Below are 26208 nucleotides of genomic sequence, written 5' to 3'. Positions count from 1 at the left end.
CGGATGACACCAAGTTGGGAGGTATTGCCAATTTGGAAAAGGATCGGGATATCCTCCAGGGAGATTTGGATGACCTTGTAAACTGGAGTATTAGTAACAGGATGAAATACAATAGTGAAAAGTGTAAGGTTATGCATTTAGGGATGACTAACAAGAATTTTAGTTATAAGCTGGGGACGCACCAGTTGGAAGTAACGGAGGAGGAGAAGGACCTAGGAGTCCTGGCTGATCGTAGGATGACTATGAGTAGGCAATGTGATGTGGCTGCTAAAAAAGCTAATGCGGTCTTGGGATGCATTAGGCGAGGTATTTCTAGTAGAGATAAGGAGGTGCTAGTCCCATTATATAAGGCGTTGGTGAGACCTCATTTGGAGTATTGTGTGCAGGTTTGGTCTCCCATGTTTAAGAAGGATGAATTCAAACTGGAACGGGTACAAAGAAGGGCCACTAGAATGATCCAAGGAATGGAAAGCCTGTCGTATGAAAGGAGACTTGAGGAGCTCGGTTTGTTTTCCTTAACCAAAAGAAGGATAAGAGGAGATATGATTGCACTCTTTAAATATATCAGAGGGATAAATACCAGGGAAGGAGAGGAATTATTTCAGCTCAGTGCTAATGTGGACATGAGGACAAACAGATATAAATTGTCAGTCAGGAAATTTAGGCTTGAAATTAGACGAAGGTTTCTAACCATCAGAGGAGTGCAATTCTGGAACAGCCTACCGAGGGAAACGGTGGGGGCGAAGGACCTCCATGACTTTAAGATTAAGCTGGATAAGTTTATGGAGGGGATGGTATGATAGGATAACGGGTTTAGTCAATAGGTCAATAACGTGCCACACTGGTAATTAGTACAAAGGGTCAATGTTGGGATATTGTTAGCCTTTTCCAGAGGGTCTGGCTGGAGAGTCTTGCCCACATGCTCGGGGTTCAGCTGATCGCCATATTTGGGGTCGGGAAGGAATTTTCCTCCAGGGTAGATTGGCAGTGGCCCTGGAGGTTTTTCGCCTTCCTCCGAAGCATGGGGCAGGGGTCGCTTGCTGATGGATTATCTGCTACTTGAAGTCCTTAAATCATGATTTGGAGCATTCAACAGCAGAGTCAAGGGAGAGAATTAGTTCAGGAGTGGGTGGATCGGCTTATGTGGCCTGCATCTTGCAGGAGGTCAGACTAGATGATCATAATGGTCCCTTCTGATCTTGAATTCTATGATTCTATGCCACCTACTGAATCATCAATGCCAACAATGGAAACTGCAATATAAGCAGTTTGCCTGAAGCTTGGCAAATAAATAATTTATAACTCTTTCTTCTCTTGTAGATTTAGTCTTTGCCCTTACTGTGTGCTATGACATACAAAAAAAAATTATATGTTAAGATTTTCAGAAAGCTTTTGCATCAGTATTTGTCATGAAGTATTGAAGTATCTCTTGTTTTTACAGAAAATGGCTCTCTCTATATAGTGATGGATTACTGTGAAGGAGGGGACCTGTTTAGACGAATAAATGCTCAGAAAGGCATCTTGTTCTCAGAAGATCAGGTAGTGGGAATTTTGGACTGTAATTTACATTCTACAGTTTCTGAGCAGAAGAATACTTAAATTGAGTACACCTCTACCCCAATATAACGCTGTCCTCGGGAGCCAAAAAATCTTACTGCATTATAAATGAAACTGTTATATCGAACTTGCTTTGATCTGCCAGAGTGCACAGCCCCACCCCACTGGAGCACTGCTTTACCGCGTTATATCCGAATTCATGTTATATCGGGTCGCATTATATTGGGGTAGAGGTGTAGTTTTGGATCAGCTTGGTGAATATGGTTATTTTAATATAGATAAAAGCCTGATTGTTATAGCTATAGAGTGCTAAGAACTTCATACTACTTGGAACATAGACCAAATTTATTAATGGAACTACAATAAAGGAGACATTCTAGGTCAGTGGTCCCCAACGTGGTGCCTGCGGGTGCCATGGCGCCCGCTGGGGCATTTGTGTGCCCGCCTAGTGCCCAGCAGGGGAGAGACGCCTCGGCCCCGTGCCTGCTGGGGACAGAGAACTCTCCAGGGCTGCGGGCGCTAGCGTTCTCTGTCCAGCTTCAAAGCCGGAGAGAAGCCGTGATCCCGCCCCTGTTGGGGACAGAGAACTCCGGAGCTGCAGGCTGCGGGCACCAGTGTTCTTGGTCCCCGGCAAGCGTGGAGCCACGGCTTAAGCTAGAGAGAAATCGCGGCCCCGCACCTGCCAGGGACAGAGAACTCCCAGGGCTGCAGGCTGCGGGCACCGGTGTTCTCTGTCACCGGCAGGCGCGTGGCCTGCCTAGTGCCCAGCATGGGAGAAAAGCCAGAGCCCTGTGCCTGCCAGGGACAGAGAACTCCAGGGCTGCAGGCTGCGGGCGCCAGCGTTCTCTGTCCCTGGCAGGTGCGGGGCCTGCTTAGTGCCCAGCATGGGAGAAAAGCCGGAGCCCTGTGCCTGCCAGGGACAGAGAACTCCAGGGCTGCAGGCGCTGGTGTTCTCTGTCCCCGGCAGGGGCTGCGGCCACAGCTTGAAGCCGGAGAGAAGCTGCCACCCCGCCCGTGCTGGGGACAGAGAACTCCAGGGCTGCAGGCTTCATTCTATGTTAAAGTAAGAATAATAAATATATTTGGACCAGCAGTTCAGCAGTGGTTTACTTTTTTAAAATAAAAAATATCAAACAGTTTTCATTTTAATTTTGTAAAAACACCTTAATTTTTCTTACAGGTAGATAAAAAAGAGCAAATTCACATGGAAAGGTGAAAGAGTAATTGCCGAATAATTTAATTAATGCCATTTACATGTAAAATTACCCTTTTTATCTTATGGATTAATATATTGATGTAATATTAAATATGATTTTTTTGTATTATTTAATGTACAAATACAAAATAAGCCTTGAAAAATTGTTGATGTCCACCACGCTCTTCTGAAAACATGAATGTGCTACTCGCCACAGAAAGGTTGGGGACCACTGTTCTAGGTGAATCAAACATTAAACCTCTTGGATTTTCCTTTTTCCTTTTCTTTCACTGGTGTGATGTTGGGCTTCTGATATGCATTTTGTTACTTTAATGAAATCAAGGATACAAAACTTGAAGGTTTACATCATATTAAATCCATTAACTCAAAAGTTCTTCAAAATGGAAAATTTCAGTCTTGGAAATGTGTAAATAGCATCTCTTTCTTCATGTGGTCATACCCTGGGACATTAGTCAAGGAGTTGTGAAGTCTCTGAGGATTTTGTTTTCATGCTACAAATAAGCAGAGAAGAGAATCTGGCAATACTCTTGGCTGGCAAGGGTTGGGAATACATTGGGCTTTTGCTGGCAGTATAGAGAGAAGCGGAGATGAAAAAGAAAATCACATGTCAGAAAAACACTTATCTTCTAAATCCTTACCAATTAATTAGGACTACTACTAGGAGAGATGCTAAATGTGGAGGTGAAAGTGTTAATAGAATTATAGCACAATACTGATGTCTGTGTGTATTGGTAACTTGAAAAGATGAAGTGCTTAACTACAGTACTTTTAATTTTTTTTTAAGGATGGAAAAGTTTACCTTTTTTGTTAATCAGAAAAGCCATGAAATGAGAACTATCAAACTCAGTTTTGTTTGCTTGGAATCAGTTTCCTACTTTTATACTGTTTTGTCATTTCTGTAATTAAGATCAGATTTTTTTATATAAAAGTGAAGAATAGCATAGTATAAAATTGATAAAAGTATAGATGCTAGTAGGAGAGCTTTAGCCTTTTTTATGTTTAATTTCTTAATGGACTACAAGAAGACACATTTATTTTGGTCTGCCGTTGAGATGCTGTGTTGCTGTAACCGAGGGGTATTCCCGCAAAAAAATAGAATTTAAAGGATGAAAAGCCATGTTCTAAAAAAATTATAACCCAATTATATACATACACACAGTTTTATCATAACTTTTAAAGACAGTAAACTGTCTAGATCAGTAAAACTTGAATAAGGTTAATCCTTGTTTTATTTTTAACAGACTTGAAAACTGCATGTGGGTGTATAAATAAAAATAGGACACTAACTCTACCTTTCTCTGTTACTTTTAGATCATGGATTGGTTTGTACAGATTTGTTTAGCACTAAAACATGTACATGACAGAAAAATTTTGCATCGAGATATAAAGTCACAGGTATGCTGGATAATATCTTCAAGTTGAACTACAGTAGAGTTATTTTACTTTATTTTATTGATTGATTGTTATTTCCCAACCGGGTAGGGGAAATAACCTGGTCTTATGTATAACTACCTCAGTCCCATTGACTTCAGTGGGCCTTGAATCAGACCTTGTTGTCTGCTGCACAAGATGTGCTGCACAAGTGAACACAAACAGAATGCCACCTAGATGGGACACAGGCTACTTGTGTTCCATCTATTTTTAAATATAAATATACAAAACATTCCTGCGGTAGTTAAGTACAGTTTGGCTAAATCCTTAGTTAAATAACTTTTTTTAAAAAAACTTATTCTGGAATTTTATATTAAATACTACTGACAAATACTAAGATAACAATCAGTAGCACCTGCTCAGTGAAGATTTTTGGGACTGGATTTTAGCTTTGAGTTATTTATGACATTTTTTTACAATCAAGAAAAAGAGCTGTTAGGAAGACTTTCATGCTTGGATTGTGTGGGTTCTTCTGCGCTACCAGTACAGCTGCAGTGGGACACAGTTACTATAAGGCTTCTATTTGTATAGATGGGACCTTAATACAGTTTTTTAAATAAATGTTAGGTATGTAGGCTCTACAAAATGAAGACTGAAACATCTTTAAAGTCTAGTCTACTATGGGTTACCAAACCACCACCAACACAATATGCATGTATATTTTATTGTTTCTTCCTGCTTTCTGCAGTTTATGCTGCTAAATGCTGAAATTTTATCAGATTCCTGCTTTATGAATCTTTCAGAGCAGAATACCTGTATATTTCTAGAAGTGCCTGCTTACAAGAACAGAACAGGCAGAGAAAGGAAAGCATTACAAGGATGAAAACATTGGTCCTGAAAAGACAGGCCTGGTCTACGCTGCCACTTAAGTCAATTTATATTGCTCAGGGGTGTGGAAAAAATCACCTCAGTGTCTACACTATGCTTTGTCAGCACAAAATGCTTTCCCACTGACTTAGTTTCCACCTCTCAGGGAGGTAGAGTTCTGAAGTCAACAGGAGAGCGCTCTGCCATCAACCTACAGCATTTGCACCAGACCTTCTAAACTGACACTGCTGCATTGATTGCAGTGACGCCGGTTTAGCATTTCAGTGTAGACAAGGTCTAAAATACATTTGTTTATCCCCCGACATGGTTGTATTTGGAGGGTACAGTAGATAGAACTGAAATGTCTTGACTCTCTTTGGTGATACAGTGAAGCAGATGCTTAATATTAGGCATCCCTTCAAACCACCTACACACACACACCCCCAGTCAAGTAATAGGCAAAAATGTCAATTTTTTTTTACATTTCCATTTGTAACTTTTTTGTACAATGAAATACTTTCATTCTTGCACTTGAGTTGTAACTGACTTTCTCCCCCACCTTCCCCCCCTGTATTTAGAATATATTTTTAACCAAAGACGGAACAATACAGCTGGGAGACTTTGGAATAGCTAGAGTTCTTAACAGGTAACACTCATTCATTGCTGCTCTATATACACTAATATGAGTAGATCGATCTAGCAAAAATGGATGCTACATGACTATGTAACTTTTGTAAGTTAGTTAACGTTCATTTTTAATTTTCCTTTTTTATTCTAGTACTGTAGAGCTGGCTCGCACTTGCATAGGAACACCATACTATTTGTCACCTGAAATCTGTCAGAACAAACCTTACAACAATAAAAGGTACTGTAAAACATTTTACTTAATAATTGACTTGTTTCATTTTGATTTATTTTGTTTAGAAATGTAGAGCTATTCTGTTCATGCAATAGTAAAGAGTTCAGTCTTGATCTCCAGCATGCTGTGCACTTTACTAGATGGATTGGAAAAATCTATTGAGTGAATGCGCAAGCACAATAACTGACTTCATTAAACATATGAGGGTCTGTGCTGTAGCTCACTGCTAATTACCAGATTGGACCCAATGTAGTGCTATCTTATTCCATAGAGGCCATTTTCTCATGCCACCACTGTTTGAAGCAATAGCTGGTCCCGTCTTCTCCAACCTCATCTTGTGTGCATTAGCCAGACTCTCCTTCTGTTGGAATCTATGCCAATCCAAAGCTGCTTAGGCAGGTATGGTGGTGGAGGAACTTATCTATTAATCCTCATTGTTTTTTGGGAGGAGCAATATGATTGAGTTCCTTCCCTCCCTCGCCCCCCACCCCATAGAATACTCCCAGCATGACAACTGGGACTTAGTTCTGATCAGCTATGTGCAGCAGTTTCACTCCAGGCTGAGATATAACCAGTCATGTCCCAGCCAGACTTTGCCATTCACAAGAAGTGAGGACAGGGTTAATCAGTACTAAAACTGTCTAAATAACTGAAATTAAAAAAAAAAAAAGCCCACAACACTTTAAAAATATTTAAATACTTTAGAAATGTCCAGTTGTGTAGGACACACAATCTTTGGTACTTGCATCTCTTAAAAAAAGATTTCTCCCACCATTCACTTATCCAATTTATCTAAATCAGATATCAAGGTGATAAGTATGGTATTGATTCCTACATAAAGAGAGTCTGGAGCCGAAATATCTGGTGCTGTCTTTGTTTGGAAGAGACATGTTTGTTTTTAAAATAGATAGGAAGCTAGTACATCTTGCAAAATTCAAAATGCTTAATTTCTATCACTTGGTTTCAAGAACATACTGCTAGAGCAGTGATACTCAGACCTCAGTGGTTCAGGGGCCAAATTTGGGATCAACATTACCCACAAAAGAGCCATAGTAGCGTGAATTCTTTGTTTCATTTACTATAGTACTATTCATATTTAAACAGCGTGACAAGGGAAATATTTAGTTTTATTTATATATGTATTTTCACGGCAAAAAAGTTAATAACTTAGTGCAGATTGATAACTTGATTGGTTAATAACATAGTAAAAACATTCTGATTTGGTTAATAATTAAATCACAGAATGGTTTTTATATATTGTGCTGCAAAGAGTCTCAGGAGATGCATTAGAGAGCCACTTGTGGCTCGCACACCACAGTCTGAGGATCACTGTTTTAGATAATTTTTGGAGTAAAAACTAATTTTTCAGGTCTGTTCTCTTTGTTTAGTGACATATGGGCTCTTGGTTGTGTTCTCTATGAAATGTGCACACTTAAACATGCAGTAAGTAAAACTTTAAAATATTTTGGAATTATTACTCTGTTTTACAAACACATCTCTTTCGTTATTTTGTCCATTGCCAAATTTCAGACTGATATATTGTATTTGAGCTGATGCAGGGCTTTTCATGGTATGTGTTTGCTTTTGGAATTAAATTTACTATTGTAACCATCTCCCCCCACATTGCTGCTGATCTTTGTTGTTTCACTTTTTTTTGTTTGACTCCTGTCTTGCACATCTGTGTAGTATATTTAGCAACACATTTTTTTACCCTTCCTTTCAGTAAACGATGTTCTTCTTCGAGTGATTGTTCACGTCCATTACACATTAGGTGTGCGTGCGCCGCGTGCACAGACATCAAAAACTTTTCCCATTAGCGGCTCCCATCGGGGCGGCAGGGGAGTCCCGCCAGAGTGGCGCCTCATGCTGGTGCATATATACCCCTGCTGACCCGATCCCCCTTCACTTCCTTCTTACCATCCGTGGTGGCGTTGGAACAGCTCTCTATCTCTTGCTGGAAGACGAGATGGAGAAGGCCCTCACCTCTTCATCATCCCCAGATGAAGCTGTGGCGGGCACCACGGTGTCGGGGCCTCCTCTGATTGACCACAGAGTGCACCAGGTGCTGCTCCACAGGGTTGCCCAGAACTTGTGCCTACAGGTGGAGGAAGCAGTAGGGTAGGAGGATCCTATGGTGGACATCTTAAGCCCCGAGAGCCCCTCCAGAATTGCATTCCCACTCATAAAGACAATCCAGTCCAACTACAAGATGGTCTGGCAAACCCTGGCCTCTAGCGCGCCAACAGCAAAAGGTGTAGAGCAGAAGTACTTTGCCCCTTCCAAGGGATACGACTTTCTCTTTTGTCACCCAGCCCCCTGTTCGCCGGTCGTCTCAGTGGTCAATGAACAGGAACAATATGGTCAGCAAGCCCCGGCTCCTAAGGCCAAGGAGTCTAAATATCTAGACCCATTTGGCAGGAAGGTCTATTCTTCTGGGGCCTCCAGTTGAGGATAGCAAACAAGCAAGCGATCCTGAACAGACACAGTTTTAATTCCTGGACGGCAGTTTCGAAATTTAAAGACTCCTTGCCCCAGGGCTCTCTGAGTTTTTGGCCCTCGTGGATGAAGGAAAGGTGGTAGCCAAGACCTCTCTGCAGCCCTCTCTTGACTCGGCGGATGCAGCAGCCAGAACAATCGCCTCAGGAGTGGTGATGAGGCGCTTGGCATGGCTGCAGGCTTCAGGCCTTCCACCAGAGGTCCAGAATACCCTTCAGGACCTCCCCTTCAAAGGGTCTGGTCTCTTTTCAGGCCAAATGGATGCCAGGCTGCATAGCCTCAAAGATTCCCGGGCAACCCTCAAGTCGTTGAGAATGCACACCCTGGTGACTCGGAGGAAGCCTTTCAAGCTCCAGCTGTCTTAGCAAAGACAATACCAGCCCTGCCCTAGGCAGGAGCCGTATCATAGGAGAGGCAGAGACTACAGGCGGAGGCGGAACAACACGCCTAGCCAAGGCCAGGGCCAGGGCAAGCTGCAACCCGGCAACGAGCAAGGGTTTTGAAGGTGTGCTAGAGTGTGCAAGCCAGTTACTGGATCTTTCCCTGTGTTTCATGAACCGCTTGTCCCGCTTCTACCGTGCGTGGTCCCATATAACATCGGACCCTTGGGTCTTACACACAGTACAAGTGGGATACATGTGTCAGTTCTCCTCCTTCGCTCCCTCCCACCTACCTTCCCCATCCCTCTTCAGGGACACCTCTCACAAGCAACTCCTTATGCAGGAGGTACAGATGCTTCTCTAGGCGGGGGCAGTGGAAGAGGTCCCTCGGGATCTAAGGGGGAAAAGGGCTTTATTCCCATTATTTCCTTATTCCCAAAGCAAAGGGGGGTCTTCAACCCATTTTAGACCTGCACGGACTCAACAAATTCTTAGTCAAGGTCCGCTTCCGCATGGTCTCCCTAGGCACTATTATTCCGTCCCTGGATCCGGGGGATTGGTACGCTGCCCTCGACATGAAAGATGCGTACTTTCACATCGCTATTCAGCTCACCGGCAGTTCCTGTGGTTCACCATAAACCAGCATCATTACCAGTTTACGGTCCTACCCTTTGCCCTGCGGCAGTCGTCACACACCCACACCCCCCTTCATGAAATGTATGTCGGTAGTGGCAGCCTTTCTACAAAAAAGGAGAATTCGAGTATACCTGTACCTAGACGGCTGGCTTCTCATGGATTGGTCCGAGGAGGAAGTCCGTTCCTATGTGACGGTGGCACTGGACCTAGTCCGCAGGCGAGGCCTTCTAGTCAACGTGCCCAAGTCCTCCTTGATACCTACGCAAAGGCTGAAGTTCATTGGGGCAGTCCTGGATTTGGTACAGGCATGAGCGAGCCTCCCAGAATCCAGATTTCTGGCCGTCCAGCGTGCCATAGACTCAATGCTGAGGTTCCCCACAACCATGGCCAGATGCTGCCTGCAGTTCCTAGGACACATGGCGACGTGCAGCCACATAGTCAAACACGCTCGACTACGACTCAGGACTTTACAATTGTGGCTAGCCCAGTCGTATCATCCAGGCAGAGACCCCTTCGATGTTGTGGTGACAATCCCTGCCCAGGTTTTGGAAAGGGATCCCTTTCGCTGCACCGCAACCTACGCTGGTAACAGATGCGTCATACCGTGGCTGGGGAGCGCACTTGGGGGACTTCTGGACGGAAGGCTTGTGGTCCAAGGACAAAAAGTTGCTCCACATCAATGTAAAGGCGCTCAGGGCGGTTCGCCTAGCCTGTCAAACTTTTCACGCTGCTTTAGAAGATCACAGCATGACAGTTCTGACAGACAACACTACTGCCATGTTCTACATAAACAAGCAGGGCGGAGCCCGATCTTCTCCCCTCTGCCGAGAGGCCCTTCTCCTATGGGATTTTTGTATAGCCTGCTCAGTACACCTCGTAGCATCATACCTCCTGGGGAGCAGAACGAGCTGGCGGACCACCTCAGCAGGCTGTACCACATGCACAAATGATCGATGAGACCGGATGTCTTGCAAGCGATCTTCCAGAAGTGGGGTTTTCCCCAAATGGACCTCTTTGCCACCATGGACAACAGTCAATGCCCGCAGTTCTACTCTTTACAAAACCACTGTCTGGGGTCCGTTGCAGATGCCTTTGCGATCCCTTGGAGCGAGAGCCTGAAGTATGCCTTTCCACCCCTCCCGCTCCTCCACAGAGTTCTCCTCAAAGTTCGCAGAGACAAGGCGGTAATGATTCTCATCTCCCCAGCTTGGCCCCGCCAACATTGGTTTACGACTTTGCTGGAGCTGTCAGTAACCGACCCAATTTGTCCTGCCCCGCACCAAGATCTCATCACACAGGACCACGGGTGCCTGCTCCACCCGAACCTGCAGTCTCCGCATCTCATGGTGTGGAAACTCTGTGGTTGGACGCGATGGAGAGCCAGTGCTCTCTTTAGGTGCGACAAATTCTCCTCGGCAGTAGGAAACCTTCCACTAGGGCGACATACCTTGCTAGGTGGAAGAGGTTCTCCTGTTGTTGTGAACCAAAGCATATACAGCCACTTCAGGCCTCTGTTCCAGTTATCCTGGAATACCTGCTGCACCTTAAACATCAAGATCTCGCCCCCTCCTCAATTAGAGTACATCTGGCTGCCATTTTGGCATTCTACCTGGGGGAGTTGGGGCATTTTGTGTTTTCCAACCCCATGGTAGCCCAGTTTCTGAAAGGGCTGGAGAGGGTGTTTTCTTACTCATGCCCTCCGGTCCTTCCCTGGAACCTTAACCTGGTCCTGACCAAGCTCATCGGGACCCCTTTTCGAGCCCCTAGCCTCTTGCTCTTTCACTCACCTCTCCTGGAAGTTGGTGTTTTTGGTGGCCATTACGTCCGCAAGGAGGGTGTCCAAGTTGAGGGCCCTCATCTCAGAGCCCCCGTTTACGTTTTTTTTTTATAAGTACAGTGTACTTAGGCCACACCCTAAATTTCTCCCTAAAGTAGTCTTGCAATTTCATATGAGACAGGTCATTTGTTTGCTAGTGTTCTTTCCCAAACCACACACGGACCCGAGTCACCATAGCCTGCATACTCTGGATGTTTGTAGGGCCCTGGCATTCTATCTGGCGCGAACTAGACCTTTCCGCAAGTCAGCACAGTTGTTCGTCACCATTGCGGAGAGAATGAAAGGACTCCCTGTCTCGGTGCAGCGGATATCGTCCTGGATTGTGGATTGCATCTGCACGTGCTATGAGCTCGCCAAGGTGCCGTTCCCGGCGACCACAGCTCACTTGACTAGGGCTCAAGCATCCTCAGCAGCTTTCCTGGCACAGGTTCCACTCCAGGAGATCTGTAAAGCTGCCACCTGGTCGTCAATGCACACATTCACAGCCCACTACGTAGTCCATCACCAGGCCAGAGAGGACGCGGCGGTCGGCAGGGCTGTGCTTCAATCAGTTGTTCCATGACTCCTACCCTCTTCCTATGGTAAGCTTGTGAGTCACCTAATGTGTAATGGACGTGAACAATCACTTGAAGAAAAAACGGTTACCTACCTTTTTGTAACTGTTGTTCTTCGAGATGTGTTGTTCACGTCCATTACACTTCCCACCCTCCTTCCCCTCTGTCGGAGTCTCCGGCAAGAAGGAACCGAAGGAGGGTCAGATTGGCAGGGGTATATATGCACCAGCGTGAGGCGCCACTCTGGCGGGGCTCCCATGCCTCCCCCGTGGGAGTCGCTAAGGGAAGAAGTTTCCAACATCCGCGCATTTGGCGCGTGCACACCTAATGTGTAATGGATGTGAACAACACATCTCGAAGAACAACAGTTACGAAAAGATAGTTAACCGTTTTTTCTTCTTCGCGTGATTGTTCACTTTTACATTTAATTAGTTATTAGTGAATTCAGTCTGTATGTTTGGTACAGTAGCATTAGTGAGCTTCCTTTGTAGCATGCAGAAATGGTAAAAAGGACAGGAAAGTGTCTTCTGTTTTCTAGATTTTTTTTTTTAAATATTATACCTTACTGCTCTTTAGAGGCTTTGAGAGTGTCTTTTTGCAGACTATCCTTTTCCTATTAGTGTATATTGCTCTCTTCTTTACCTTCCCATCCCACTTCATCCCTTTATTTTAGATAAAATTGAAATTAGTATGTTTGATTGTTTGAGTATTGTCATTACAAAATCACACTTCTGTCTGAAACTGTTTATCTAAAATTACTGTAACAGAAAGCGATTAGAGGAAAAATATTTTTCAGTTAGCTTGTGTAATCCATCACTGTTTCCTACGTCTAGTCAGTCAGTTTTCCCTGTTTGGTGGGTCACTGACATGACAACAGTGGGGAGAGAAACATTTGTAAAAATAGGAAAATATAATTGTAAAATGACAAAATTTGGAAAGGGGCTTCAGAGGCAGATGTGGTACTGGAAAGTATTTACTGTATATACTCCTTCACAAGCTGAATTTTTTTAGTAAAAAAGGGAAGCACCAGAGAAGAGGGTTAGCTTACGAATGGGTATAGAGAGGGAGAGGTGGGACACAGCCCCTCCCCACAACAGAGGGAGCAAGGAGAGGCAGCAAAGCCAGAAGGGAAGAGGCGGGGCCAGAGTCTCTCCGCTTCTGGCCACGCTGCTCTACCCCCAACCTCTGAAGCAGCTGCAGCTCCGGGGCTGGCAGGCTGCAGCCGTGGCGCTCAGCCCTGGCCCCCAGAGCAGGCTGCGGCTGTGCCGCCAGGCCAGAAACATCCTCCCCTGGCCCTCCCTGAATAAGTTGGGAAAGGATGGGATGGGGAGAGTGGGGGTCCTGGGCTAGGGGTGGTGTCATGTGGGGGGCTGGTCACAGGGGTTACTTCCCTGACCCCCAGCTTCTCCTCACTCCCCCTCTCCCCCCCAAAAAAAAATTCCCCACCAGTTGCTGTCCCATCCCCTCAGGGTAAGCAGCTGGCACGCCGGGACACTTCGTTTACTTAGGTTTACCGCCGTGCCTGCTGACGCTCGAGGTAAACAAACCATCTTGGGCAACCAGCGGCTTATCCTGATGGCTCAGGAGCCAAAGTTTGCTGACCTCTGAATTATAGGGTCGTTTTATGAATGGATCATAAAAAAAATTCCATTTTTATTTATCCATCTGGGGGTGGGGGGTCGGCTTATAAACGAACCGGCTTGTGATCTAGTATATACGGTATATATAATTTAATAGACTGGATTTCAAGTGATGTCCCTTTTTAACAGTTCATCATAATTTGCTTCAAAACATGGGGTCTAATCAGTATTGTTGATTAGAGTGAATTCCGTAGAGGTGCCAGAGTACCTACAGCTCATGTTGAAATCTCAACACTTCTCAGGATTTGGAACACAGACCTTTTATAATTCTTTTGTTCCTAGAGTTTTCATAAGAGGATTGACAATCTTGTGGACTAAAAGGAAAGAGGCTAGCAAACTATACGCATTTTACTCCAAAACATTGTTTTGCATTACCATTGACTGTTGCCCAGCTCTGGGAACAATTTTTATTGGTTAACTGTAGGTACAGAGCTAGCAAAAAGCACAAAACACTTTTAGAATCCAAAAATTAGTCGTCTTATTTAGTGTGGCAGAGTTGTATAAAATTAAAATATTTAGCTTCAGATTACTCAATACAGAGCAGATTTGAGTTCTAAAAGACCTTTTGATAATGGCCCTTCAAATATTTAAAGAGAAGTACCATAATTTTTTTATTTTGATATGTTTATGTAAATTAAGTCATTTGCGGCCGTGCCAGTATGACAGTATACATATTAATGTATGCTAATTTCTCTCTGGTAATTATAGTTTGAAGCTGGTAACATGAAAAACCTGGTACTGAAGATAATCTCTGGATCTTTTCCTCCTGTTTCTCTGCATTATTCCTACGATTTACGTAATCTGCTTTCACAATTATTTAAAAGGAATCCTAGGCATAGACCATCAGTCAACTCCATATTGGAGAAAATCTTTATAGCCAAACGGGTGGAAAAATTTCTTACACCACAGGTATGGAAATTATTTTCAAATAGCTTAATAATTCTGCCCCTTTTATTTATTGTGCAGTATGCAGCCATGTGCACTTTTTATTATATTAAGATGCAAATTTAGAATGTAAGATACTCATGAGAAATTACTTTCAGAAATACAATAGAAAGTAAAGAACTTGTATCTATTTTGAGGAAAAATAGTTACTACTATATTAGCAAACAGTCACACTTACTATACCAATAAAATGAACTACTGACAAATTTAATTTCAAGATGTTGAAGTATTGTTTCTATTCCTGAATTTCAGTAATTCAGTTGTTTAATTTAAGTGCATCATGTCCTGTGTGAATGTACAGTTAAACTTGTAGTTAGCCATATGTTCAAATAAATCAAAGACTATCTATAAGGGACTGACAATGAATTCAGTAACCTACTAGTAGCATTTCCTTAATACTTTTTTTTTTCATAAATTTGCAAACCGTTCCAAATGAACTGCTTTGTGACTATTTAAAAGTTAACCAGGTTTTGGTGGGGAGAGGGGGTTGTGGTGGGGTGTTTTTTGTTTGTTTTTAAAGCAACCAGGAATGTTTAAATGGACATAGGAGTAAGTCTAAGGACATTATTCAACATGTCTCTGCCCATGTGGAATTCCATGATCGGTTCGGGTGATAGTATTATATTAAAATAACAATATAAAGATTAACAAGAATAGCAGATGGCAAAGAATACTGATTTTGTTTATATACTTTTGGACATGTGTAAATCTAACTTGTATATAAATTGAAATTCCAAATGAACTTTAAACTTGCATTCTTATAGGAGTTGAAAATTCTCATGGAATATCTTTTAGAGCTAAAATAGGGAGTAGATCCCCATTGGGAGCAAATATTGTAAATAGTTTTTTAAAGAATTGTTTAGGGGCTTAACCGTCCAATGTTAACACTGTCCTAAGGCTTACCCTGTTTGTCCCTGTGATCTGACTTTGCTTCCTGAGGCCAGCGTAGGTTTGGAATTTTCAATGGGGTCTTGTGAGTTAATTAGCAGTAATTTACCATATTCTAAAGGCAATATTTCCTCGTGGGTTCAGTGAGGAGACTGGATGATGGGACTCTTTCACTGAAAGTTGTGCAAATCAATTGAAGTGATGTCGAATTTTTTAAAAAAAAAAGTATCTGAAAAACTTGTACCAACACTAGTAATTAGTAATATCTAAAGATCTGAATGTATAATTTTTCTCAATTTGTAAGTGTATTTGTGCATTTGACAGCACTTTGCGTAATTAGTTTTGCTGTTTTCCCATGTATAGTCGGGTTTTTTTCCTTCTTGAAAGGACAAGACCTGTATAAACAAGGAAGCAGACAGATGCACATAATGTTTTTAAAGAAATAATAATTAAATTCCTTCCATTTAAAAGTACAGCAGAACCTCAGAGTTACAAACACCTCAGGAATGGAACTAGTTGGTAACCCTGAAATGTTTGTAACTCTGAACAAAACATTATGGTGGTTCTTTCAAAAGCTTACAACTGAACATTGACTTAATACAGCTTTGAAATTTGCTATGCAGAAAAAATGCTGCTTTTAACCATCTTAATTTAAATGAAACAAGCACAGAAACAGTTTCCTTACCTTGTCAGAGCTTTTTTTAAACTTTCCCTTTATTTATTTTAGTAGTTTACGTTTAACACAGTACTGTACTGTATTTGTGGGTTATTTTTCCTTTTGTCTCTGCGGCTGCCTGATTCCGTCTCACAGTATATAATGTTAGGCGTATATGTAAATTTTAACAGAGTTAAGACCAAATTTTGCAAATGAAGTTGAATTACAGTCTTTACTTTCACATGCATTCCCTATGTTTTTTTTCTAAGAAGGCTGTGTGTGTGTGTGTGTGTGTGTGTGTGTGTGTGTTTTCCCCATTTATGTAAGGAAAGTGAAGACTTTTGAAACACTTTAATCTTTTGCAGGTGCATGCATAAAAATTGTAGTAAAACAACTTTGCCTTTTGTTTAGCTTATTGCTGATGAATTCAATCACAAAGTGTTCCACAAGTTTGACGCCCCTGTTGCACCAGGTAAATATGCACTAGTGCTCTGCAGTTATCTTCAGTTGCAGTAGGATAGATTGTGTTCAGATATGGAATTTATTTTGACCTGATATAAAAAACAACCTGGAAATAACTTTATATGTACACACACACACAATATAAATTATTTTTTTTTAGGAAAACATGTATGCGTAACCTACATATTTAAACTAAAAATGAGCCTCTAACTTTTAAAGTTACATTTTACTCTTGCCACGTTATTTTCAAAAGTAAGCAGATTGCTAATATTGAACATCAATCAAGGGATTAATCAGCATTTCTGCTGCATAGCTTCTCTCTTTATTTATAACAAATTGGTAATACTTTACACTTTGTGAATTTTGGAGGTGGTCCATTGTTGTTGCTGGAGGCTCTGAGCCTTTCAACTCAGGACACCAGAGTTTCTGCCTCTGGCAGAACAAGTTGATGGTTCAATTTCTCCCAACTGCTTTTTGTCTTACAACTTCAATTTTTATTTGTTTTTATGCAATAGTGACTTGACTTCATCTTGCAGCTCCCCTCTCACTCTCTTCAGATGAGAGGAATCACTGCAGCATTGAGGGTCTAACCCTCTAGTTTCTCTGGTACAACACTGTTACCAGAACAATGTAGGGCATCTCCCCCTTCCATGGGCCTGGTGGCCCTCCGTGGGTTAGCTGGACCTTTTCCCTGTGAAAGAGCCTTCACACAGTAATACCCTTAATCTATATGTATTAGCAATTGATGAACAGAATACATTAATTCTGATGCTCATTGCTCCCCATAAAACAGACTTCTCCCAATGGCCAGTTAGGATTGGATCGTCTGTGGTTCCAGCTTCTGCACAATATGGTCATGCAGGGTCTCAGAGATGTAGCAGCTTTGATCTTAGACTGCATCTCAGAGTTAGGGTCCAACAAACTTCTGACTCTCATTATATAGTTAAAATGGAAGTTGTTCTTCGAGGAGTGTCCTTCTGGATGCTCCACTTCAGGTGAATCTGCATCCCTGCAATCAGAGAATTTCAGTAGCAGTGTCTGGTTGGTTCGCACATGCACTGGCGCCATCTTGTGCCATCTCTGGCTGTTACATAGCACTGTGGGACCAACCCTCACTCAGTTCCTTCTCTACTGTCCTTGGCTTGAGATGGAGCAATGGCAGTGCCTCTGAGTTCACCTTTATTTTAAGAATGAGCCTAGATTAGGAGTAAGTGGAGGTCAAAGTTCCTCTGAGGCAATGAAAATCATGTTCCAGGCAAAGCAGAATCTGCTGTCTTTCAAGGCAGTCCACATAAAGAAAGAGGTTAAATCATGCTTCACAGCCCCAGAAAGCCAGCTTTTTGTACTTGATAAACAGCCAAGGATCCTCTGCAGAAACATAAGACTCCTTGAAACAGAGACTCCTTCATTTGCACCTGGTCCACCTATGATTAACACTTGGGCCTTAAAAGTGAAGTGTAGTTCAGCAGGGACTCTGTTGTTCTCATTAATATACTTTGGTAATGAGACAGAACTCAACCAGAAATTTCATTCATTGAGCCGGTCTAATGATGTTTTTCCTTTTGAAGAGCAACAGTAAGCGCTTTGGGGCATAGACTGTCTGTTAAGTTTGTACAGTGCTCAACACAGTGGCCCTGGCCTGTAATTACTACTACTACTACTGCTACTGCTACTTAATAACAATCAAAGTTCTGGTGAGCTATAGTAGTATAGTATATAGTATAGTATAGTATAACCCACCTTAGTAATCTGATAAATGACAGGAATACAATGATAGGAATTTCATAGATGAGAAGCATTACCCATTTGCTATGAATGAGGAGAGAAACGGCAGGTAAGAAATTTCTTTCTTGAAATTTTGTATATTCGAAATTTCTAAACTTGGTAGAGTTTAAGGGGCACTTTTGAGTATGAAGAGATCTAGATAAGATCATCTCTTTTTCCCGCCAAACACATAGTTTAAGAGAGCTGTGTTTGCTCTGTGTTTGGTAGGAAAAAGAGATGATCTTTTCAGATTCAACTGTGTTTACAAAAAATACTTTTATACATTGGTGCAATAAATGTTGAAATAAGTTATATCTCAACCAAAGCATATTTTGACTGTTGGGAAAATAGTACATGTTCTAAAATATATTCTAGTATTGGTCTTGCATGCAAGCCTAACTACACCTCTATCTTGATAGAACACGACCCCATATAACATGAATTCAGATAAAATGTGGTAAAGCAGCGGGGAGCCCTGGGCCCTTTAAAGCGCCACCTGAGCCCTGCTGCTTTACTGTGTTATATCTGAATTCGTGTGGAGCCCCGGGCCCTTTAAATCACCGCCCGAGCCCTGCTGCCAGAGCTCCGGCGGTGATTTAAAGGGACCAGGGCTCCCCGCAGTGGCTGGAGCACCACGCTCTTTAAATCACGGCCGGGGAAGCCAGTCCAGTCTGGCATGGCTGTACCAGACCGAACCCGATATAATGCGGTCTCACCTATAAGGCAGTGAGATTTTTTGGCTCTCAAGGACTGCATTATATTGGGGTAGAGGTGTACTGTAGAGACCAGTGTAAGTGAGTATCCTATGGGCTTCATACAATTGCATCTGGTTTATTCAAACAAATTGCTGGAGGGGGAGAGGAAGACTTGTGAAGACACTACTGGAGCACATTTGTGTCCTAGGCCAGGTGTCTTGGGTATTTGAAATTTCTCTTGCTCTGCTTCTGTGGGGAGAGGAGATGATTTTTACTTTTTGGAGGGGAAGTATCTCAAGTGGGAAGAAGATGCTATATTGGTAGTTGTCTAATGAAAGTGGGGAAGGCTTGCAGTGAAGTTGTGCCCCTTTCTCAAATGAATACTCTGAATGTAGTCCGAGACTTTTGTCTTGATAATAGGTCAGGTAACTTGAGACAGAGCAATGCAACAATATCCAAAGACCACCAGCTATGTAAGTTTAACTATGAGACAAACAATTCACATTTCTTCCTTTGTTGTTTAGTAAAAAGACCAGCTCAAGGACAAATCTGTGCTTCAGCTGTGCCAGCTCAGAAAATTACTAAACCTGCTGCGAAATATGGAGTGCCTTTAATGATCAAGAAATCTGGTGACGCATCTAAAAAATTTCATGAGAAGAAACCATTAGCTAAATTTAGACAGGTGAGGGCACAGGAGTGGTAATAATGAAGGTACATAATTCCAGAAGTTTGTTTTCATTAACTAATTTGATTTACCTTACTTAAACTACTTAAAATACTAGTCACTAATATCATATTATAGTTGCTTTTCATTTACATCTGTTGTATTGACACACATCTATACAGGAAATAGTTGCATTTAGGTAAACCAAATATATGCCTTGTTTTATTTCTTATTATTATTTTGTAAGAAGATGTTGCAGAACTTGGGAGAATACTATCAGTTGTTTGGTTTGGAATGCTACTTAAGTTGGCTGCAGCTTGAATGGTTTCAGTAACCTCATTTTGTGGCAGTCTTACGAATACAGTAACTTACAAGTGAAGTTGAACTATTTTTAATAGTCACTATTCAGAGTATTCTCTGTGCCTCTATTTCTTCATCTGTAAAATAGGGATAATGATACTGACCTCCTTTTGTAAGGCCCTTTGAGATCTATTGATGGAAAAGCACTATATAAAAGCTTGGTATTATTACTTATTAGATATTTTTCTGGTTAATCCATTTGATGTTCAGATCTATTTCTTTCTATTAGTAAGTTTACTTGTTCCATATTCAGCACTTTTTCAAACTTAAACATACAGTGTGATCAGTAGATAAGAACATAAGAACGGCCTTACTGGGTCAGATCAAAGGTCCATATAGCCCAGTATCCTGTCTTCTGAAAATGGCCAATGCCAGGTGCCCCAGAGGGAATGAACAGAACATCAAGTGATCCGTTTTCTGTTGCTCATTCCCAGCTTATGTCAAACAGATGGCACATCTAAGCAAATTGTCTGTGTTAATATACAATACGTGCCCCATAATGTATTGGGCTCTTCAGAGAATGCAGAAGTTGAACTAGACTGAGGAGGAAGGTACCTCTAAATGAGTAGATCCTCTTCTAAAGCAACTGCATTTGTATGTGGGGGTGTAACAAAATCCTGGCAAAACAAAATTAGGAAGCTAGTTAGGCTGTCCTTTGAACTGATTATTATTTAAAAGGTTCCATATGTTTTGAAGGGGGTACCACTGGACTCTGTGAACAAAACCAAATTCTGTATTTGAAATTTTAATGGCATTTGTGATCTTAAATAATGGATTTTAAAAGTAGAGGGAGGATAAAAAGGGGATAGAGAATAAGACTGAGAATATATTATTGCCCTTATATAAATCCATGGTACGCCCACATCTCGAATACTGTGTACACATGTGGTCTCCTCACCTCAAAAAAGATATTCTAGCACTAGAAAAGGTTCAGAAAAGAGCAACTAAAATGATTAGGGTTTTAGAGAGGGTCCCATATGAGGAAAGATTAAAGAGGCTAGGACTCTTCAGTTTGGAAAAGAGAAGACTAAGGGGGGACATGATAGAGGTATATAAAATCATGAGTTATGTTGAGAAAGTGGATAAGGAAAAGTTATTTACTTATTCCCATAATACAAGAACTAGGGTCACCAAATGAAATTAATAGGCAGCAGGTTTAAAACAAATAAAAGGAAGTTCTTCTTCACACAGCGCACAGTCAACTTGTGGAACTCCTTACCTGAGGAGGTTGTGAAGGCTAGGACTATAACAATGTTTAAAAGGGGACTGGATAAATTCATGGTGGCTAAGTCCATAAATGGCTATTAGCCAGGATGGGTAAGAATGGTGTCCCTAGCCTCTGTTCGTCAGAGGATGGAGATGGATGGCAGGAGAGAGATCACTTGATCATTGCCTGTTAGGTTCACTCCCTCAGGGGCACCTGGCATTGGCCACTGTCGGTAGACAGATACTGGGCTAGATGGACCTTAGGTCTGACCCGGTACGGCCTTTCTTATGTTCTTATGATAAAAATGTGTTTTGAGAAGAAAATTGGCAATATGGTGTGGAATGGGGCCAGAGTGATACAGATATATCTGGCAAAGCCATGCTGTTTGAAGACTCAACCTATTCAAGTTTCACTTTAAAATAAAACTAAAAGTAAAACACTACGCTGTGTATACAAAAGTTAAGAAATTCAAAGCAGTGGTGCCTGCAGTAAGTGGAACGCTACTATATTGTTCCTGCTTCTTTCAGTGATTGACTGTGACCTTGTATAAAGTGACAGGCAAAGTATATGTTTTAAATATCTGCTTGCCTGAACAGAGGGAGCCAAGGGGACAAGATTATACCAGAAAACCAGGACCCTTTTTCAACAAACAGAAGAGCACATGTCTCTAAATATAGTAGAATCTCAGAGTTACGAACACCTCAGGAATGGAGAGTGTTCTTAATTCTGAAATGTTTGTAACTCTGAACAAAATGTTATGCTTGTTCTTTCAGAAGTTGACAACTGAACATTGACTTCATACAGCTTTGAAACTTTGCTATGCAGAAGAAAAATGTTGCTTTTAACCATCTTAATTTAAATGAAACAAGCACAGAAAGTTTCCTTACTGTGTCAAATCTTTTTTTAAACTTTCTCTTTTTTAATAGTTTAACACAGTACCGTACTGTATTTGTGTTTACTTTTTTTTGTTTGTTTCTACTGCTGCCTGATTGCGTACTTCTTCGAGTGATTGCTCAAGTGTATTCCACAATAGGTGTGTGCTTGTCACGTGCACTGGTGCCAGAAGTTTTTCCCCTAGCGGTACCCTTAGTGGTGCCTCCATGGTGCAGTGTAAGGTACACTGCATGCTCCCCCCACCCTCAGTTTATTCTTGCCACCAGTGAAGGTGCTTTGGAACTGCTCTGCTCCAGCTTGCCTGCAGCTTCCCTCCAGAACTCCTGTTCATTCAATGTAGTAGTACCTGTAGTTGAAGTAGTTAGATTAGTTTAGTTTAGTGCGCCCAGGCCGGCGCATGCCCCGTGCCTGAGGTTTTAAGTCATGTGACACTTGTAGGCGGCCAGTGCCAGTGAGTGATCTGCATGTGGACTGTTTATGCTGTTTGGGTGAAACCCATCTCAGCGATCGCTGCAAGATTTGCAGGTCTTTCAAGCCTCGGAACAAGAGAGAAAGAGACATTCAGATTGGGGCTATCCTGATGGAGTTGGTGCTGAAGACTAAGGCCTTCTCCGCTGCAGCATTGGAGCAAAATCTGGGGAGAGGCTAGACCCATGTTGGGCAGTCTTCAGTCCCCATTGGCCTCTAGGCCTCCGAATCAGGTCGAGCATAGTAGCCCGGCCCATTCGGAGCAGGCTTCGCTGGATATCTGGATGCCCTTCATGCAGGAGGCCCTGCGAGCAGCCCGTGACATTATGCCCATGCCTGTACCGGGGCACTGCCAACGCTGGCCCTGTGGTCCAGAGGCAAGCCACCACTGGGATCTCCGCAGTTGCCCCTGGCTTGGCATTGTTCGCGGTTGAGGGAATGTTCCCGATACTGTTCGCCGCTCAGCAACCGTCCTGTGCGTAGTCCGTGCCGGTCACCATCGATTCCCTACAAGGTTGTCTGGCTGGGTTCCGACTGACAGGGGCTCCAGGCACCACCCTGCCTCGAGGAGCTGGCCCTGTTGAGACCGAGACAGATGACACCAAAGGTCTTGGTCTCCGAGGGGCTACTATAGCCAGTCGCGACACGAACCTTGACGCCGTTCCCGTTCGTCATCTCACTCCAGGACCCTGCTGTGGCACTGCTCCTGCAGTCTCGGGCGTCGATCGCCATCACGGATCTGCCCGCTGGAGCCAATCATGGAGCAGTTGCTACCAGTGGTACCGTTCATCCACTTCGGGATCGCGGTCTCGTGGTCGGCACTGTTCCCGCCGCCGGCACTCCTCCCGGTCCAGGGACAGCAGCAGGTCGTATGCCAGCCCAGCCCCCCTTAGTAGTCGTCGATCGATGGGACTGGCCAGTCAGGCTGAACAGCCTGCTCCCCCAGTGCCACAGCACGTGCAGTGGCACTGGGCTCTGTGGCCGGCACTGTGATACCAATGGACCCCATGGCCTCTGACGCAGTCTCTGGTGGGGGCTCGCTCGGTGGCCAGAACCTCGGAACGGCCGTTGGCCTCCCTGTCCTAGTCTCCGAGAAAGGAGTAGGTGCAATGTGCATCTTCAGTGCTGTGCCTGGAGGGTGACCCAGTGGTGGGTCCTCCAGTAGCGGTGGGCATGCAAAGTACTGCGGCCGCCTCCTCACCCTTCCCTGATGAGGTGATTACAGCCCCTCCCCCCTCTGTTCCGTAGGAGGACTCTAAAGCCCACCAGGAACTATTGAAAAGTGTGGCATCAAGCCTCAACCTTCAGGCCGAGGAGGTGGAGGAGCTCTCGGACTCTTTCTTCAACATCCTATCCACCTCGGTACTGGGCAGGGTGGCCCTTCCACTCCACGAAGGGGTGGCAAAAATTTCAGATGTCTTGTGGCAAACCCCAGCTTCCTTGCCCCCCATCTCTAAGAGGGCGGAATGTAAATACTTTGTGCCCACCAAGGGGCATGAATATCTGTACACCTGCCCTGCCCCCAACTCTCCCTGGTGGTTGAGTCGTTCAACCACAGAGAGTGGCAGGCCAACCAGCCCCTACTCCAAAAAATAAAGACTCAAAGAGGCTGGACTTATTTGGGAGGAAAATTTATTCGTCCTCGAGTTATCAGTTACTGGTGGCGAACCATCAGGCTCTCCTGGATTGGTATAAGTTCAATCTGTGGGGCGCTCTGCCCAAATTGGAGAACTCCCTCCAGGAGCGTGACAGGAAGGAGTTCAAGGCTCTGGTGGAGGAAGGTACAGTGGCTGCCAGGGCAACCCTGCAGCCAGTGTTGGATGTGGCAGATATGTCTGCACGGTCCATGGCCTCTGCGGTGTCCATGAGGAGGGCATTGTGGCTCCTGCGCCTCACTGGACAGCCCAGACAGCAGAAGTCCTTGCAGGCAAGGCCCTGTTTGTGGGACAGATGGACGTGAAGCTGCACAGCCTGAAAGATTACCACACTACGCTTAAGACACTGGGCCTCTATGTTCCGGCTCTGGCTAAACCTAAGTTTAAGCCGCAGCAGGCTCCCACCCATTCTAAATACGAACCCCCTTATAAAAAGTCGCAGGACTATTTAAAAAATGCCCACAGAGGCAGTCCCGGTCTGCCCCCCCAGCCTGGGTCCTCCAGAGGCAAACAGGCAAGAAAACCGCAGTTTTGACGGGATGCCTGGGGGCCACCTACCAGTTCACACCAGGGATCCACCAGCAATAAAGCTTCCCTTCTCCAACCGTTTGTGTGCTTTTCTCCCGGAGTGGTCGCGGCTGACTTCGGACTGTTGGGTCCTCAACACCCTCTCCCGGTGCTACACCCTTCAGTTTACCTTTACCCTGCCCAACCACCCTCTGCCCCCGTCCCTCCTGAGGGACCTTTCTCATGAGGCCCTGCTCAAGCAGGAGGTGGGGCGGCTCCTTGGCTTAGGAGTGGTGGAAGCGGTGCCAGCAGAGTTCAAAGGCAAGGGCTACTCCTGCTGTTTCCTTATCCCGAAGGCCAAAATGGGGCTCAGGCCCATCTTGGACCTGCAAGGCCTGAACCAGTACATGGTAAAGCTCAAGTTTTGTGTGGGCTCTCTGGCCTCCATCATCCCCTCCCTAGATCCCAGGGACTGGTACGCCGCCCTCGATCTGCAGGACGCGTACTTCCACATTCATATATTTGAGGGGCACAGGTGCTTCCTCCATTCATGGTTGGGCAGGAGCACTACCAATTTATGGTCCTCCCATTTGGCCTGTCCACTGCTCCCAGGGTATTCACAAAGTATTCACAAAGTGCACGTCTGTGGTGATGGCCTACCTCAGACTGGTTGATCAAGGGAAGCTTCCAGTCGCAGGTGCACGATCACGTGGTGCTCCTCCTGTCCACGTGCACCACCCTGAGCCTGTTAAACTCTATGCGCTGTACCGGGACTATCGGGGCAGTCCTGGATGCGACATCGGCTAGAGCCTCCCTCCCACCAGACTTATTCCAGTCCCTGAAAGGACTCATCGACACAGTCACACGGTTTCTTGTGACGACAGGCAGAGTGTGTCTCCAGCTCCTGGGTTACATGTCGGTGTGCATGTATGTGGTTTGCCATGCCAGACTCAGGATGAGGCCCCTCCAGCTCTGATTAGCCTTGGTGTTCTCCCAGGCCAGGGACAGGATGGACAAGGTCCTCACGGTGCCTGAGCCAGTGCTCGCCTCCCTACAATGGTGGTCCTCCCCGGGAAACATGCTCCACGGGGTCCCGTTCAGGAGCAAGCCCCAGTCAGTGGAGCTGATCTCCGATGCATTGGACCTGGGGTGGGGAGCCCATGTGGGGGACATTCAGACCCAAGGTCTGTGGTCCCCACAGGATCTTGCCCTGCATATAAACGTCAAGGAACTCAGGGCGGTCCGGCTGGTGTGCATGGCCTTCTGCTCGCACCTGAAAGGCAGAGTGCTCAGGGTTCTCACGGCCAACATGGCCTCAATGTTTTACATCAACAGGCAATGTGGGGCCTGCTCCTCTGCCTTCTGCCAGGAAGCCCTCAGGCTGTGGGACTTCTGTATAGCCCATGACTTTTGCCTACCACCTACTGGGCACCCGGAATTTGTGGGCAAATTGCCTGAGCCAAGACTTCTCCTCTCAGCACACATGGTCTCTACACCCAGAGGTGGTGCACAGGCTTTTCCAAGAGTAGGGAATTCCCCAGGTGGACCTGTTTGCGACTCAGCAGAACCACCGATCTTCTTGGTTTTGCTCCGGAGGGGGTGCTATCTCCGATGCCTTCCTCCTATCCTGG

The 26208-nt window shown here is 44.3% G+C and overlaps 1 protein-coding gene across 8 annotated transcripts in view; it reads left to right on the top strand.

The window, feature by feature from the left end:
- Nucleotides 1-26208, top strand: part of NEK1 (NIMA related kinase 1) — a 142155-nt gene that overhangs the window by 20791 nt on the left and 95156 nt on the right. For all 8 annotated transcript variants that reach the window (XM_039542325.1, XM_039542324.1, XM_039542326.1 and 5 more), the window contains exons 5-12: nucleotides 1442-1539; nucleotides 4085-4168; nucleotides 5590-5657; nucleotides 5790-5876; nucleotides 7259-7313; nucleotides 14122-14322; nucleotides 16313-16373; nucleotides 19347-19504. In XM_039542325.1, coding sequence (XP_039398259.1) covers nucleotides 1442-1539; nucleotides 4085-4168; nucleotides 5590-5657; nucleotides 5790-5876; nucleotides 7259-7313; nucleotides 14122-14322; nucleotides 16313-16373; nucleotides 19347-19504 — 812 coding nt within the window. The remainder of the gene's footprint in view (nucleotides 1-1441; nucleotides 1540-4084; nucleotides 4169-5589; nucleotides 5658-5789; nucleotides 5877-7258; nucleotides 7314-14121; nucleotides 14323-16312; nucleotides 16374-19346; nucleotides 19505-26208) is intronic.

Source organism: Mauremys reevesii, linkage group 5, assembly GCF_016161935.1.
Source record: "Mauremys reevesii isolate NIE-2019 linkage group 5, ASM1616193v1, whole genome shotgun sequence".
Lineage (NCBI taxonomy): Eukaryota > Metazoa > Chordata > Testudines > Geoemydidae > Mauremys > Mauremys reevesii.
The sequence above is the reverse complement of the archived record's forward strand: the minus strand, read 5'-3'. Positions and strand labels throughout refer to the sequence as shown.